This window comes from Misgurnus anguillicaudatus, chromosome 23, assembly GCF_027580225.2.
Source record: "Misgurnus anguillicaudatus chromosome 23, ASM2758022v2, whole genome shotgun sequence".
In the NCBI taxonomy this organism is placed as follows: Eukaryota; Metazoa; Chordata; class Actinopteri; order Cypriniformes; family Cobitidae; genus Misgurnus; species Misgurnus anguillicaudatus.
The window spans coordinates 31499600-31517441 of NC_073359.2; the positions used below are offsets into that span (position 1 = coordinate 31499600).

Below are 17842 nucleotides of genomic sequence, written 5' to 3' on the forward strand. Positions count from 1 at the left end.
GAAATAGAGATGGTCTATAAATATTTTATAGATTTTTTCTTCAATATTTTAAATTTTTGTTCTTCTGTATATCTATTTTAATATTATAATGAATGAAGCAAAAGCAAAACTGAACATGCATGTAATTAATGTTTGTTTTTTGTAATTAATTTATATATTTCGCTACCACACATTTATATATATTCTTTGTTGAAATTAAATATATCTGTCATTTTAATTAAACCAAATTTACTTGACATACTGTTTCTTACACTTCAAAATTGTGTTATTGTGATGTTTTATCTAAATTAAGATGAATCTTTAATAAAAGGATTTTTTATATTGAAGCAATCTACTCACCTTTGACATTGACATTGAATGATCTGTGTATAGTATTGACTGCCGACAGTGATATCTACTTCATAAGATCCAAAGTCATCATTTCTGATGTTTGTGATGATGAGATTTCCAGTCTGAGCATTTACATACAGTCTGTCTCTGAATCTCTCATGAACATCAGCATGTAAGGCTTTTATTTCAGCTACAGGAGAGTTGTTGTGTCGAATCCTCCACATCATCTTCTCATCTGGTTTCTTGGTAACATTATTGTGTAGAATGACAGAATCTCCCATCATCTCTGTCTTCACTTTATCTGTATCACCAGACACATCTGAAGAACAAACAGAAAGAGTTAAACTCAGAAAAGACAAATTAACAGAGACATCAAATATAATATTAAAATGAAGCAGTCAGGACTGAATGAAGTGATATTAGGCACTGCCCGAAAATAGTCCCCTGCAGTGTTGTGTGTAACTAGTTACTAAGTAATTAGTTACTGTAATTAAATTACTTTTCCTGAAAAAGTAAAGTAAGGGATTACTCTTATTTTTCTTGTAATCTAATTACAGTTACTTCTGATGTAACTAAATACTGTGTATGGACTCTAAACAATTATATATATGTAGCAGGATTAGGTGAGCTGTGATTGACAGCTGACATAACCTATCAGGAAGGGGCAGTCCCTTTTTAAGCGCTGATTGGGTGCTCCCTGCAATGCGTCATGTCCTGTGTTTCCCCGGGGTGTTTTTAACGATAGCGACAGGTGAGCTTTGTTAATGTGCTGTTGTTCATAGTTTTAATCTGTGTATGTTATTTAAACTAGTTTGTGTTGGATTCAGTGTGTCGTTTGTCCAGCGTGCTGGTGCCCTTCTACATGTAGTGGTACATGACTGTGTAACCTCAGTTGGCCGCTGGTTGATCTGCTGTGGGTTAAGCTATGCCATAAAACTGTTATTTGTCTGGGGTGATACCACTATTCGGTAAGTGTCCAGCATGAAGTCAATGTTTGTATGATGTTGTAATTAATTTTAATATCGTATTTGTTTATTTTAGGGTAGTCGGAATTTTATGTAAAATCTTTGCTTTTGTCATAAAGCTATCCCCCAAGCCCCTCGTCATGCCACATTTTGGCGTATGATCGGCAGGGTATTCGACTGGTTATCAGATTCAGACTTTGAGGAGAGTTTTTCCTTTTCCCTTTCTTTTTCAGCACGCTGGTGACAGAGCAGTGATTGGGTGAGTACTTTTGTAACACGCCATGGAAAACGAATTACAGGAGATGCGGGACTTAGTTGCCCAATTACAACTTGATAATGAGAGGCTGCGACAGGAGCGTGCGGCGGTTGAGCGGCCCGATCCTGTCGCACCATCTGGTAGTGCAGCACGCCCATCTACACCGCGGTCGGCTGATGTGGGTGCCAGTACAGTCGAACGTTTTGTATTTATTCCGAGAGACCGACGCTGCCCAAATTTTAATGGCAGATCTGGTGTCAATCTTGATGAGTGGCTTGAGGAGGCCCGAGCGTGTATGAGAGTTCGTAATATGACATCAGAAGAGCAAGCCTTTTTCCTTTATGATCACCTTGAAGGAGAGGCCCGAAACGAGATTAAATACCGTTCTAGTGCAGATAAAAGTGATCCAGACAAAATTATTGCAGCTTTGCGTGAAGTGTATGGTTGTGCAGAGTCGTACATTGCACTGCAGGAAGCATTTTTCTCTCGGCGACAGCGCGAGGGAGAAACATTGTTGGAGTTCTCCTTGGCGTTGTTAGGTCTTTTTGAAAAAGTAAAAAACCAGTCGCCATGTGAAGTTTTAAATGGTGATGTAATTGTAAGGGATCAATTTGTCGAATGCGTGTCAGATAATGCACTTCGTAGAGAATTAAAACAATTGATACGAAGTCAGCCCACTGTAACGTTGCTAGAGGTTCGAGGAGAAGCGATCCGTTGGGAAAGAGAGGGATTACCAGGGGGTGTTTGGGGTAGAAGTCAGTCAGTCCCCCTGGTGAGTGGAATCCAGTATGAGGTCCGGGGAAGTCCAGAGATGGGTTGGGCCCAGAGAAATCGTACATCTGAGTTAAGTGAGCTACGAGAAATGCTGCATAGGCAGCAACAGCAGCTAGATTTGCTTACCCAGACTATCGCCCGGAATCAAACTACCTTTTCCCATGGTCGTGCACCTCGTCCAACTCAATTAATCTGTCGACGGTGTCAACAACCGGGTCATTTTGCACGGGAGTGCAATGGGGAGCGTCGTCCGCCTCGTGCTCCGCCAGGCCCGGTTGTTGCTCCTTCGGCCGGTGAACCAAGGTCCTTGCCTGGCCCTAACCGTCCGGAAAACTAGTTCCTACCGAGCTGCTGAGCCACAGCTCGGTAGGGAGTGCGCGTGGCTCTCGTATTCATGGTAATGAGACGGGTTCCCGACTAGTGTCCTCATGTCCACGCCTTGTTGTAAATATTGGGGGGGTTTCAGTGCCCTGTTTGGTTGACACTGGTTCCATGGTGTCGACCATCACGGAAACATGTTTCCGGTTGATGTTTGAGCCATGGGGCCAGGGTCGTCTGCAATCATGTCACTGGCTGCAGCTCCGAGCAGCAAATGGATTGGAAATTCCGTATATTGGGTATCTTGAATTAGATATCGAGCTGTGCGGTAGTACAATTCCTAATTGTGGAGTATTGGTGGTCCGTGATCCTCCGGGCAGTGGCCCGGACGTGCCTGGTATTCTAGGCATGAATGTTCTTAGCCGCTGCTACCGGGAACTGTTCGGTCGTCATGGATCCACGTTATTGGAGTTGCCAAGTTTGGCTGAGGATGTGAACATGATTCAGGTATTTCAGAATTGTCAACAAGCTGTTCGTGCCGCTGATCGCGGGAATAATGTAAAAGTAAGGGGGCACAAGGTGTGTCGCATTTCAGGCAGCACCTTGACATTTGTCACAGCTACCTGTTCCTCCTTGCTTGCAGGTAAGACCGTGTTGTTTGAGCCTACTGAGACTGGTTTGCCTGCAGGACTGTTGGCTTCACCCTCATTAGTACAGGTGAGCGGGGGTACTGTTTCGGTCCCGGTCGTAAATGTCGGTACCGTTGATGTAGTACTGTATCCCACTACAGTTATAGGTACGTTGAGGGAAGTATATTTCGTGGGGTTGCCAAATCGGTTGACGGAGGTCTCAACCATGACCGCTCAGGTGGCCTCTTGTGATGCATCAGATATGTTAGGGCAGATAGCGTCACTTGAGTTTGGAGGACTGTCAGTTGAGGAACAAAATCAGGTTAGGGCTCTCCTTCGGGAGTATCAAAGTGTGTTTTCGACACATGAAGGAGACCTGGGTTGTACCAACCTGCTTTCCCACGAGATCCCCCTTACCGATGACACTCCAGTTCGGCAGAGGTACCGACGTATCCCACCATCGGAGTACAAAGTGGTTAAGACTCACATTAGTCAGTTGCTAGATACACAGATTATCCGGGAGAGCTGCAGCCCATACGCCTCCCCGATTGTGTTAGTTAAGAAGAAGGACGGTAGTTTACGCATGTGCGTAGACTACCGTCAGCTTAATTCTAAAACGCGCAAGGATGCGTTTCCGTTACCTCGGATTGAGGAGACGTTGGATTCATTGACTGGTGCCCACTGGTTTTCTACTTTAGATCTAGCCAGTGGGTATAACCAAGTTCCCGTCTCTGAATCCGACCGTCCCAAAACTGCCTTTTGCACGCCATTCGGTTTGTTTGAATGGAATCGTATGCCATTTGGGTTGTGTAAAGTACGTTCCAGCGCCTGATGGAGCGGCTCTTCTGTGACCAGCGGCACCAGTCTGTTTTGCTGTATCTAGACGATATCATTGTGTTTTCATCGTCCATACAACAGCATCTAGAGCGGTTAAGGATGGTGTTGGGTCGCTTGAGGGCCGAAGGCCTAAAGGTTAAGCTGGAAAAATGTGCGTTCTTTCAGGAAAGGGTAACATACTTGGGGCATGTAATTTCTTCTTCCGGAGTGGCAACAGACCCAGGTAAAGTTGAGGCTGTAGCCCAGTGGCCTTGTCCTAGGACAGTGGCCGAGCTGAGGACCTTCCTGGGATTTGCTAGCTACTATAGGCGTTTTGTCGAGGGATTTGCGAAATTGGCAGCCCCGTTACATCAAATAGTGGCAGAGTTAACAAGAGGTAAGGTAGGTAAGCGCAGTCTAGAGTTGGCAGCGGTATGGTCCTCACAATGTGAGGACTCCTTTCAAACTTTAAAGCGGAAGCTTACCACGGCGCCAGTGTTGGCATATGCGGATTTTACGCGTCCTTTTATATCGGAGGTCGATGCCAGTTATGCAGGGCTTGGAGCTGTGCTGTCACAGGAAGTCGAAGGGAAGGTTAGACCCATCGCGTATGCTAGCCGTGGTCTTCGACCTGCGGAACGGATTACGGCCACTTATAGTTCCATGAGGCTTGAATTCTTGGCCCTTAAGTGGGCCATGGCTGAGAAGTTTCGTGAGTACCTGTTGGGGCATAAGTGTGTTGTACGTACTGATAACAATCCGTTAAGTCATCTTGCTACAGCTAAGTTGGGTGCTACCGAGCAAAGGTGGGCTGCTGAGTTAGCCGCCTTTGATTTTGTGATTCAGTACAGAGCGGGTAGAACCAACCAGAATGCCGATGCGCTGTCACGATTAACTACTGTGCAGCTGGGGGCTGATGATAGTGGGCAGTTAGGTGCTGTGGTACCCGAGCTGCTGAGGCGAGCAGTAAGGGTAACGCCAGGGGAGGTTACCACTGTGCATGCAATGCAGGCTTGGCCTAGTCGCTCAGTGCTTGATATCAGTGCCTTACAGCAGACAGACTCAGTGGTAGGGGAAGCCTTGCGATTTTGGCGGCAAGGGCAGCGCCCAGGCCCGCAGGAGCGACGGACTTTGGCTAAGCCAGTAATCACACTCCTCCGACAATGGGACCGATTGGTAGAGCAAGAGGGCCTATTATATCGAAGAGCTTTCCGGCCAGATGGAGGGGAGTCAGTGCTTCAGGTTGTTGTGCCAATTGCTTTACAGCCAGAGGTGTTAACTTCTTTACACCAGCAGCATGGACACCAAGGTGTCGAACGTACCTTAGAACTGGTACGGCAACGCTGTTACTGGCCGGGCATGTCTGCAGACGTGGCACAGTGGGTTCAGGAGTGCGAGCGGTGTCAACAAGCTAAAGATGTGGCACCAATCCCTCGGAGCTACATGGGGCATTTACTGGCCTCTCGTCCAAACGAAATTGTAGCTATTGATTTTACGGTGTTGGAGCCATCCCAGGCTGGACAAGAAAATGTGCTTGTGATGACTGACGTGTTCAGTAAGTTTACAGTGGCAATTCCCACCTGGGATCAGCAAGCGAGCACTGTGGCTAGGGTCTTGGTGGAGGAGTGGTTCTTCAAGTTTGGGGTTCCTGGGCGGATTCATTCCGACCAGGGCCGCAATTTTGAGTCCACTTTGATTCAACAGTTGTGTAGCCTGTATGAGGTAGGAAGGTCGCGCAGCACTCCATACCATCCGGCTGGTAACGGCCAGTGTGAGAGGTTCAATCGGACTTTACACAATTTGCTGCGGACCTTGCCCACTGACCGTAAGAGAGATTGGGCCTCTTGCCTGGCACAGGTGGTGTTCTGCTATAACACCACTCCCCACCAGGCTACTGGTGAGTCGCCCTTCTTGTTGATGTTTGGGCAAGAACCACGGTTGCCCATAGACTTTTTGCTCGGGCAAGTACAAGAGCCGGTGCCAGGTAGAGTCCACAAGTGGATTGAGGAGCATCAGGCACAGTTGCAGGTGGCGGTTGATGGCGCCCGAGAGCGGCTGCAGGCTGCAGCAAGCCGGCGTAAAGCGGGGCATGATCAACGGGTAAAAGTGCTGCCGTTAGGGGAGGTCCAGTTTGTCTTTTTGAGAGACTTTGGGGTTCGAGGTAGGCATAAGATTCATGACCTTTGGAGCTCCACAGTATATCAGGTGGTTAAAGCCCCTCCACCTGGTGGTTCTGTGTATTCAGTAGCTCCAGTAAACAATCTGACTCAAGTCCGACAGGTTCATCGGTCGGCATTGAAACTTCGAGCCCAAGGGGAGGTGGTATCAGATGACCTTTCTGAAAGTTCAGTTGATTCACCTGTGCACTTGGAGACTGAGATAGAGCCTGAAGATGGGGACTTGGCATATGTGGTTTCTGAGGTTGTACCGTTAGCTCAGAGCGGAAATACGGCAAGGCCAGAACCAGCTGGAATAGTGCAGGCCAACGATCCTCCAGCACCTACAGAAGTAGCCAATGTTGAGTTGGTACCTGTAGTGGCTTCCCCCTCTCGGGAAACTTCTAACCCACCAGGTGTAGTTCCACGTCGGACAGGACGAGTAGGGGCAGGGCAACATTCTAATGTGCACCATTTGCCACGAACGGTAGGAGCTGGAAGTGTAAACGCTCCAGATGCTCCAGCCTGTGGGACTAATGCAGTTATGGCGTGGTTTAGGCCTTGGAATTAGAGTCTTGATTGTTTCATCGTCGGGACGACAATGATGAATGGGGGGGTAAAATGTAGCAGTACGGTTTGCTATCCCCTGACGTCATCTAGCCAGCTGATGCGTGTGTATTGATGATCATTTATCTGCATTTCAGTTCACGTTATGTGGGTGCGTTTGTTCCATCAGCGAGCGAGCCGCCGTACTTCCGGGTTTTTGTGTACAAGTGGTAGTAAGGTAAGGGCTGCTTTCAGTGAATGATTTGCAATGTTTATGGTGTATTGCACTGGGCTTTATGAAATTCATTAACTTAAGGGTGGACTGAGGAGCTTTTCGGGAAACCCGTCAATCGCTGCGTGAATGGAGACGTTTACATTACACGTCTCCATCTGTGCTTCGTGAGTTCCAATACAGGTATGTGGTGACTTCACTCCTAATGTTACAAAGGCTGTAATGATTGATTGAGTAAAGTGCGTTATTTTCCTATTTAAGGTGTGGGTCAATGTGCAGGGGACGTTACAGTGGGTTGCTGTAGTGGGCTTGCTGCTGGCTGCATGGCTTTCTTGCGCTACGCGCATCGCTTACACTGCTGGCTTTACCTTCTGCTTTCAACTGCAGCCGCTTTGCGCTACGTCATCATCTGGGCTGTACTAACTCTACTGAAGGGATTTCGCGCTACGTCATCTGTGCTCTGCTTTGCCTGCATCGCTCTGCTTTGCCTGCTTCGCTCTGCATTGTCTGCTTCGCTTGGGTCAGCTGGGCCTTCTAATTTACATTTCTGACGGGTGGCGCTCTGTGCTGCTGCGGGTTTGCGCTGTTTGCGGCGTTGCTGGGTTATACCAGCTGATTAACATTGCGCTGCTCATGTACTAATAGTTTACTGTTGCAGCATTGCAGTATTTCGCAGGATCAGCTGGACCGTGGTCTGGATTTGGGGCGTGGTGCTTATCCAATTGTAGCGTGAGTAACTGATTTGAAATCGGCGTGTGACAGAGTAGTCATTATCTGACTGTCACTAGCATTATTCTACTCTGAATTCCTTTGGTTCTGATTTATTAGTTTATTTTTGTATTATCTCTATTATTTCTGTTGTCATTTATTCTTATTAGCATTATTCTTTACTTACTTTGATTATTGTTTTTTTTTATTATCTATAATGATATTTATTATTATTTAGAATTATTTTGGTGTATCACTTTATTGTTTTCAGTCTTAAGCTACCGCTTGTTTGTTTTCTTTGTATTAATCAAGTTAAGTACTTTCTAATTTTGGTGACCTGTGAGGTGTTTTCTTTCTCTGTAGTTTTCATTGCCTCTGTAACCAGTTTACAGGCTTCCTGCCTATTGCCTGTTTGGTAGCTGGGGTGACCGGACGCGGCGCCTACAGTAATAACTTTTGGGCAGTTAATTGCATGACAAAAACCCAGATTGTTAGAAGTGATGTCCTTTTTTTATTGTGTCTTTTAAAGGTTACTTATTTGTTTTTTTTTTTTTGTTGCTTTCTCTTCAGGTGTGGGTTGGCCGTATCAGCAGATTGTTCCTTTAAGGTGGTGGGCTCCTTATTTGGTTGCAGTGCTGTGTTCACAGTGAGGTGTGCCGTGCTGTAGTGTGCTGTGGTGCGTGTGTGCACGTGTGAGTGCTGTGTGCTTTCTGCCCAAAGAACGTCAGGCCTTCTCCCACCCTGAAGTGTTGTTTGTCTTTCTTATTTGCTACTTTTACTATTTGATAACGTGAATAAAATTGAATTCATTTTAAATAAAGCTTTTCTGATTGACTCAACTCTTGTCTGATACCTGACCCAGTCGTGACGAACCTGTGTGCTGTTAAATTGAGGGCAATCCCGGAAATAGCCCCCGGGTGGCGTAGTTGGTACAAATCATTAGTCAGCATTGCCACATATACTATAATACAAAAGTGGATTTAACATGGTTTAAGTTTACAATTCTCACTATTAACTGGTTGATTATTAGCATTAATATTAATGAGATGCTGGCTGTTTATTAATAGCACATATTAATGCCTGATTCTGCAAAACCTTATTCTACATCCTTAACCCTTCCCATTTCTACCAATACTTAAAATTTATAACTTCTTTAGTATTAGTTGTTGGAGTATATTGAGGAAAAAGTAGTTAATAGTTAGTTAATAGAGAGAATTGGACCCTAAAGTGGGACCAGAATAATTGATGTATTTTTATTTATTATTTATTCGAGCCATTTCAAGCCTATCCTTGTATCATGTACTAAATAGGATTTAGAAAGTAATTAGTAATAAGTAATTAAATACTTTTTGGAGAAAGTAATTTGTAAAGTAATCTAATTACATGATTGAAGATGTAATTAGTAACTAGTAATTAATTACTTTTTTTGAGTAACTTACCCAACTCTGGTCCCCTGCCACTGAAAGTTACTAAGGGGACTATTTTCGGGCAGTGCGTAATATCCCTACGTCTGCTGCAGTCGCAAAGTCAAGCCAGAATGAGATTATAGTTCATAGCCATATCTGTCTAGAAAATTACAACTTTTAATTTTCTGTCGATCTTAGTACACGATGTAACTACAGAAGAGTCAAGTTTTAAATAGGAAAAATATTGAAACTCTTTGGTTATTTTTAACGCAATGCTAATGGTTTAATCAGATTCAATGGATAGTGCTAAGCTAAGCTAAAACTGCCACTGCCAGACGCGGAGATCGGCTGAATGAATTTCAAAACTGTAAAAATCAAATGTTTAACTCTAGAGGAGCTGGAAAATGTGTATATTTTCAAAAAAAGTGGAATGTCCCTTTAATTTAAAATTTACAAATATTACTTCATTTTGTACATTTTTTACATTGCTGGATCATAATTATTCAAACAAAGCTTCTTATACTCACTAAAGATGAATGTCTTTGTTGTAGTCGCCTTGTTGGTGATTTCTAGTTTATAAAGTCCAGTGTGTTGAGTTGTGATGTTTGTGATGGTGAGATCTCCAGTCTGATTGTTCATCTTCAGTCTGCTACTGAATCTCCCATCAAGAACGTCATCATATATTTTTAGTAAATTGGCGTCCCCGTTGATTCTAGCTATAAGATCCCAATGGTCTCCAAACCTCCACTCGATCAGATGATCTCTCTGTGTGTTAGTATTGGTGTGTAAAGTAACAGAATCTCCCTCATACACTAACACTGATTCACCTGTCACAACACCTGCAAATACAAACAAGAGAGTCAAAGATTAAACTCACATCTATAACACTGTTAATTAAGAGCATTAATATCTTTACTAGTAAATTCTCCTGTAGTCTACATTAAGACTTGGACAATTCATATGTGCGCTTATTACTATATTATTACAGTAAAATTTCACCAGAATAGTGTGCATCATACCCCCCTGCTAATGTACGACCCAAAGTAAGTACAGGTCTCTGCAGAACAAAAAAGGGGATGTTTCCCAATTTGGGGTGTTTTCAGACTGGGAATAGGCGGTTTTAACCATCCAATCAAAAAAGTACGGAAGCCATGAAAGCCAAACATCATAATTTTTTCTTTTGCGTTTTCTCTTGATCAATGATTTATGTAGCCTACAAAAAATAAAAATAAAGAAATAAAAAAGAATACAGCATGTCACCTTTTCTGAGTGCCCGTGAGTACAGACGTATGGAAACATTTTCTTCAAGTACGCCTAAAGGAAACATAATAAATAATTTTAAGTTTCTAAAAGGGCAGGCAACTACATATCAATAATCTAATTCAGCCAGACAAATAAAATATGTAAACGGATACTTTTTGTGCTAAAATTACAAAAAAGAAAGTGTATTCGGCGTAATCTATTGAAAAACTATGATGTAATCTGGAATCATTCATAAACCATTTTTATACCATCCCTGCTGAAAAACAAACAAACAACAAAACCATTACAGAAAATTCTAATGGTTTCCATCAAAATACCAATAGGAACCATTAGCTTTTCCCATTAAAACCACTACACTGAGTGGTGTAGTGCAGGGTATAAGCAGGTATACAGAGTATACCCACCTCTTTATTTGATGGCATGGGGTATACCCACTTCTACTGTTGGCATACATTAAGAGTATACCCACTTCTACTGGGGCATAAACTAAGGTTATATCCACTTCTCCAGACACCACTACACCACTGACTACACTGTAGTATGTTTTGGGCCATATTTCATTAGAACCAATAAAATTCCCAATAAAACAGAATTTATGTGATGGTGTCTATTGTTTTTTGGCAGGGATGCTATAACAGTATTGTGTTGTTGCGCTTCAAAATATGTAAATAACAAAGAAAACGACAAAAGACACTCAGACAAAGAGGTTGAAAACAGTTTGAAGACGCCCCAAAACTGGGAAACGCCCATTTTGGTTCCTTCTCACACACACAGCGCAAACAGAGTAACGAAAAATACACAAAAGAAAATCGCCTAGTTTTTTATTTGTTTAGTTTTTTATTTTTTAATTACAATTTAGTAAACGGTAAGTTAGAAAAGGAGAGAAAATTGAAATTGTGAGTAACACGGACCAGGTGTTGTGTCGAAGTCTGTTCCCCCTATTTTTCCCTTCAGCCTAGTGCTTCTATGGCGCTTTTATCACGTTATAGGTTTTATTATTTATATATTTAAAGTTTTAATGGCTACTGAGATGTATATGTGTGCATTTCTGTAATGTAAGTTATCTGTATTATTCTGCCCTCCAAAGGCTAAGTGCAGTATCTACGCAAACACTGAAACTGAGAAAAATGGCTTTAAAGTTTTTTACACCAGCCAGTCAAACATGTTACTGCAATTTTGGCATACACATTTCTCTGAAATGGGACAAAATTTAACCAGGAGACTTTGTCACAAGACACAACAGATCTCACAAAGCCCATTTTAACCCTTAACTCAATTTTGACCAAATGCGTAGTTACTGCGCTTTCGCTTTGTAGGGCAGTATTGTTCTCAATTATTTTTACAGTATGAATCATATTATAATATTTATTTAATTATGTATGCAAACATTACATTTTTAAAACAACCAGTAAATGGAAAAAAAGAAAAAGACAGGCTATATTTTAAAAGAAATACCCTAATAGAAAACTGTCAAATGTATGAAATATTTAATAAATTGTATTATAAAATACATGATATTATGCGTTTTTAGTATAACCAATTCAAATCTTTAATCTTTCTAAATGTAACGTGATGAAAACGCTATAAAAGCACTACACTAAAGGGAAACATAGGGGGAACTGAGTTCGACACAACACCTGTTTCGCTTCTTGTCGGTATTTTAATTGCTGCGTTAATTCCCTTCATTTGCGAAAAGGAAAAAAACATTGACCTCGAACACACCTAAAGTGTTGCAGCAATGTACCTACCGCCAATAAAAAGCGAGAAGATGGAGAGTAAAACGATCTTCTTCATGTTGTTGTGAAGTAGTTATCAAAGTATTTCAGTGTCAGGCTGGTTTCCATTAAATATTTGCGATATCTGTGTCTTCAAAAATTTTGCTGCAGGAGCTACTTGCACTTTAGACTTGCACGCTCACACAAAGTCACGTGACTTCACTTGCAGTCCCGACCTGCATTCTCTGATGTACTTGTCGACATCGTAACATCAATGTATTATTGTAAATATTTCCGACCGCTAGTGATGGGAGATTTGAAGCGAACACCATATGGATAAATGATCCTGAATCGTGTCACCACTGAGGCTTCTTCTTCTATTGACTTGGCGGATGGCAAACCGACTTATGGTGCATTTATCGCCACCAACTGGACTGGAGTGTGAAGCACTGGTAGGCATATGAGATTCGCATAAACATAAATAATATCTTCTTTTCTGTTCTTAAATCCACTTCTTCCATTTTTTACAAATTGTTGAATACTATGAAGATGCTATCAGCATTCCATGTTTCTTGTCACTTCGATCTTTTACTTTAGCCTGGACCTTTTTTTACTTTTATATCCGCTTGTATATCAATATCTCCAAGATTTGGAGCTTACTTAGCTAGTTTATCAGCCACTTCATAGCCTCCACTCCCACATGAACAGAAACATATTTAGACTTGCATTACTAATTCTTAATAAAGATTCAAGAATAGCATATCTTGCCTTGATGATTTAAGACCACTTGCGATGATTGCATATGCAGGCGACATACGTCATCAAGCCTGATTTATTTCAGTAAAATGAGCATTGTATTCGAAAGTCATAATCATATTACAAGTTTACACATTTGTGACTATTTGTCTGCAACTTCAAATTATATAAATGAGAATATTCACAATTTACAGTAAATAATTTGGCAGTAGCAAATGGCACATCCAATTACCCTTCAACTAAATAACATTTAAACCCATTCAATTTTAGTCAGCTTAATCTAACGTATATTTAGTCGACAAAATTCTCATGGCATTTAGTTGAGTAATTCAGATGATTAAAATATATGACTACTGTCATAAGGAAAGGTAACATATTCAACAGAATAACGCTCTCTACTGGTCATCCTAAATATAACACTAGCATTTTACTATATCAATCCTGCCTCAAAAATACAATTTCTAATGATTGTAGAACAACATTGTTTCATTTAAAAAATTAGATATCCTTATTTGTGTAAGTTATATTTTAATTTATTGTATTTTATTTGAGTTTGTATGGCTGGCTGCTACCTTGGCCATTTTGGATTATTGATATCAAATGGGACTTCCTGGATAAATAATTTTTCAGCATTTTTCAGATTCTGCAAGGTGATCTGAGTCTGTTCGCTTTTGGGTTCTTTTGTGGTTAGATTTCTTTTTGACATACAAAAGCAGCGAGGTCCCACAGATGTAGCATCAATCTTTTGATCTCTACATGACTTTCAGAAGACCCAGATGAAGTCACTTACTCTTGAAAATGTGACTTGTGGGATATTCCTAAATTTTTACAGGGGGGAACGTGTTGGGTAAGAGAACTGAGCGAAATCCTGGGGACATAAATAAAATGTGCATTTATAAAATATTATAACTTTTAGATGGTAAAAATATTTAAATATGCAAAAATGAAAGATATCTAAAGAATAGTTTGCTTTATATTTAAATGTAAAGTATAGAGAAAAAGAGCAGGGACAGATACAAAATAATGCTATTTTTCAGTGTTCTGTGTAGTGTTTAATTAATGTTTTAAAATATTTAGTTTAAATTTGGTGTTACATTAACATGCAGGACACTTTCCTTAATAATAAAATGTATTTAAGAGTTAGTTTTCTTGCATTTTATACATATAATGAGCTGGGGACAGAAATGGCACCGATTCGGTGGAACGACCAATAACTTGACAAGTTCAGTGGAAACTTCAGAGAAAAAAAACACACAGAGGTGTGAAACTGGAAGTATGAAGCACATGAAGAGTAAGAGAGAGCTCACAGAGACGTCTTCATCTCATTCACTGTAAACGACAACACAACATCTGATGAAGAAAATGTTTCTCATGTTTCTTTATTTCTATTTGTGTTTCTGCTGTCTGATGGGTGAGTTATAAACATATTTTATATCATATTTAGATGCAGTTAATCCAGAATAATAATCATCTGTTACTCAGCAGATCTGCCCTTGCTTTTATACTTTTAATACAATCAGATTTTATGTTTATGATCTTACATCAATGAAAGAATTTATTAAATGAATTTCTCAACTAAAATGATATTCATCGAAATAATGGCAAACACAAAAACTGTAACTAAAACAAGGAGGGACTGTCAGTTAGCTTTCCTAACGTAAAGTAACGTATATAAGTAAAATAAATAAATGCATTAAACAAACACATCATTTTTCATGATGTTACATCGGATTTGCAAAAAGCACAAAATAAAAATTTTGATTAAAGATCTTTAACGTGTTTAATGTGTTTGTGTTCTTCAGGTGTGTTTGGTGATGAAGTGAAGTCAGTGTCAGTGATGGAGGGAGATTCTCTTACTCTATACACTCCTATTACTGAAATACAGAGACGTGATGTGATACTGTGGAAGTTTGGACCTCAAGAGACTCGTATAGCTAAAATCAATAAAGAGGCCAACATGATCTCAATATATGATGATGTTCTTGATGGGAGATTCAGAGACAGACTGCAGGTGAATAATCAGACTGGAGATCTCATCATCACAAACATCACAACTCAACACACTGGACTTTATCAAATGATCATCAGCGGCAAAAAAGACTCTTACTCATACAGATTCAATGTTATTGTCTATGGTGAGTAAAGATTTGCTGTTGATATAAACTGTCAAATTTATCTTAGCAGTATAAACTAATTTCTTTTTTTATTTATTAGCAGTTCGTCTGCCCGTTCCTGTTATCAGCAGAGTCTCTTCTCAATGTTCATCATCATCATCAATCTGTTCATTATTGTGTTCAGTGTTGAATGTGAGAGATGTGAGTCTGTCCTGGTATAAAGGAAACAGTTTATTGTCCATCATCAGTGTGTCTGATCTCAACATCAGACTCTCTCTACCTCTGGAGGTTGAATATCAGGATACAAACACATACAGATGTGTACTCAACAATACCATCACAAACCAAACTCAACATCTCAACATCACTCAACTCTGTCAGACGTCTTCAGATACAACAGGTATGATTATTAGTGCTTATTTAATGAACTGATAAGATCAGATTTAGTTACAATAATATCTTTTATTATTCATTACAGGTCTCACATTTGTTCATATAGTTGAGATCTGTTGTGCTGTTGTTGGATTTCTGATTATTGTAGCTGCAGTTCTGATCTTCTGGATCTACAGAAAACACAAAAACACAAAGCAACAGGGTAAATACTAAACAATACATTTTGTGAAGAAACAAAGATAAGACTTTTTTTCGATGCTTTTGTCTGTCTGTGTTGTTGTAACAGTTCAGATCGATGAACAGGAAATCACGTACGCAGAAACAACTTTCCATCAAAATCAAAGATGTAAACCGGTGAGATCTGAAATCTGTCACTCATAAACACACACAGCTAGCACTTAGCAAGTGAAGCTGAAGGATTCAAGTGTTTTTATTTGTCAAATATAAAGTCACAGTTGTATTGAGAGTAGTGAAATGAAAGTCAGGTCCACTTCATGGACATAATGTGAAAACATAAAGTGCAGTATTCAAGTGACAATGTTGGTATATTGAATATCTAAATGATTTATATGTGAGACATGTTTGGGTTAAGAGATTGAGTGCCAGACTTACTAATTTACTAATTATAATGTACAATTCCAAAAAAGCGCCGATGGCATTCCCAGCTAGAAATAAAAAGTTAAGAACGTTCCCTGAAAGTTCCAGAATGTTCCCAAAAACATTCTGCCAACGTTAAAAGCGGCTAGTTTTTTTTTAAGTTCTAGGAACGTTTCTGTTGTCTGAACGTTGTTACATTTTACCATTTTAAACGTTATGACAATGTCATGTTTTAATGTTCAAACAATGTTTAAAACAACAGCTGTTTATTATATTGACTTGTTTAATTGTTATGTAAATGATAGAGAAACATTGCATTTTATTATTTTATAAAACATTATTTCTGAATGTTCAGTAAATATATTGCTGTAGAAAACTCAATTCACTTACTAGGTTTAGATGTTGATGTTTCATTTTAAGTCACCCTTATTGTGATTAGTGTTTGTTTTAGTTGGTCTCTTGACACTTGACTTTTTGCTTGCTATTTTTTTCCTGGTTGTGTTAACTTTGTGTTAATGCACCACATTTGTTATGAACATGCCAAGTTAATCTGGGTATTAACAAATTACAAACCTCATTCAGGACTCCCAGCATGCACTGCGGCATGGATAAATAAGGATTTTTTTAAACAATTTTAATTGTCACCATGGTTGAGATTCATAGTCTGATTCTTGATGTTTGGGCATCCCAACTATACAGCGGATATTTTTTGTCCAAAGTTTCTAAAACTCCTTAATGACAAACTGCTGTGAAAGAGTTGGATCTAATATACAATATTGGCAGAAAATAAACTTTTGATTAGTAAATGAACTAGGTGATGATCTTTACCATTATGTACCAACAACCACAGAAATACACTAATAACTTTTCATAACAAATGTGGTGCATTACCACAAAGTTAACACAACCAGGAAAAAACTAGTAGGCAAAAAGTCAAGTGTCAAGAGACCAACCAAAACAAACACGAATCACAACAAGGGTGACCCAAAACGAAACATCAACATCCAAACCTAGCAAGTGAATTGAGTTTTCTACAGCAATATATTTACTGAACATTCAGAAATAATGTTTTCCAAAATAATAAAATGCAATCACTCTCCATCATCTACACAACAACCAAACAAGTCAATACAACAAACAGCTGTTGTTTTAAACATTGTGTGAACATTAAAACATGACATTGTCATAACGTTTAAAAATGGTAAAATGTAACATTACTCTAACGTTCAGACAACAGAAACGTTCCTAGAACTTAAAAAAAACTAGCCGCTTTTAACGTTGGCAGAATGTTTTTGGGAGCATTCGGGAACTTTCGGGGAGCGTTCTTAGAACTTTTTATTTCTGGCTGGGTTGGTAATATCTGCAGGTTATGTAAAAAGGCACAAAAAAATAACACAGGCGCAACAGCTTATTGATCTACTAAGAGCAGCGCAAATTAGTTCAGGGTCACAAATAAGCAGAGCTGATGAGGTGCGGGGGATCTACTAACACCTGATGCGCTTGAGCTCAGCACTATGTACATTAGGCCTACAGCTATTTTTGCAAAATATGTTCCTCTGGCATGCCAAATAAACTGTAACATGTTAAAAAATCCCCTGCCTTGTACCACAAGCTCTCTGATCTCTGTGATGCCTCCTACTATCAACAATTGCAGACATTTCAAGCACAAAATGATTTAAGACTTCGGCATTAAATAATGGTATAATACAAATATAAAACACACAAACATAAGTAAATTGCGTTGCTTGAGTGATTTAAATAATTTCCTTCCATTAATTTTGCGTCTGAAAGGGAAAGTCCTAGAAATGCATGTGCAATGATCTTTAATAATTACAGATATTTATTTAGCAACAAAATAAGAGTATGGT

At 40.0% G+C, this 17842-nt stretch overlaps 2 protein-coding genes across 3 annotated transcripts in view; both read right to left on the reverse strand.

Annotated features, from left to right (window-relative positions):
- LOC129452792 (uncharacterized) overlaps nucleotides 1-17842 on the reverse strand; it is a 77426-nt gene that overhangs the window by 40396 nt on the left and 19188 nt on the right. The window contains exon 1 of one of the 2 annotated variants that reach the window (XM_073861942.1): nucleotides 12148-12449. The exons of the other annotated variant lie outside the window; for it this stretch is intronic. Coding sequence (XP_073718043.1) covers nucleotides 12148-12193 — 46 coding nt within the window. The 5' untranslated portion in view covers nucleotides 12194-12449. Of the gene's footprint in view, nucleotides 1-12147; nucleotides 12450-17842 lie in introns of those variants that run through there. 2 annotated transcript variants of the gene reach the window in all.
- LOC141359630 (uncharacterized) lies at nucleotides 336-10520 on the reverse strand. The gene is made up of 3 exons (XM_073862368.1): nucleotides 10397-10520; nucleotides 9664-9975; nucleotides 336-649 (listed from the first exon to the last, which is right to left on the reverse strand). The coding sequence occupies exons 1-3, from the start codon at nucleotides 10461-10463 to the stop codon at nucleotides 336-338; spliced, it is 693 nt and encodes a 230-aa protein (XP_073718469.1). The 5' UTR covers nucleotides 10464-10520.

Coding starts and splice junctions, on each gene's coding strand:
- LOC141359630 (XM_073862368.1), bottom strand. CDS start 10,463: ATGTTTCCTTTAGGCGTACTTGAAGAAAATGTTTCCATACGTCTGTAC. Junction 9,976..10,396: donor CTCACGGGCACTCAGAAAAG/GTGACATGCTGT, acceptor TTGTATTTGCAG/GTGTTGTGACAGGTGAATCA. Junction 650..9,663: donor AACAAAGACATTCATCTTTA/GTGAGTATAAGA, acceptor TTTGTTCTTCAG/ATGTGTCTGGTGATACAGAT.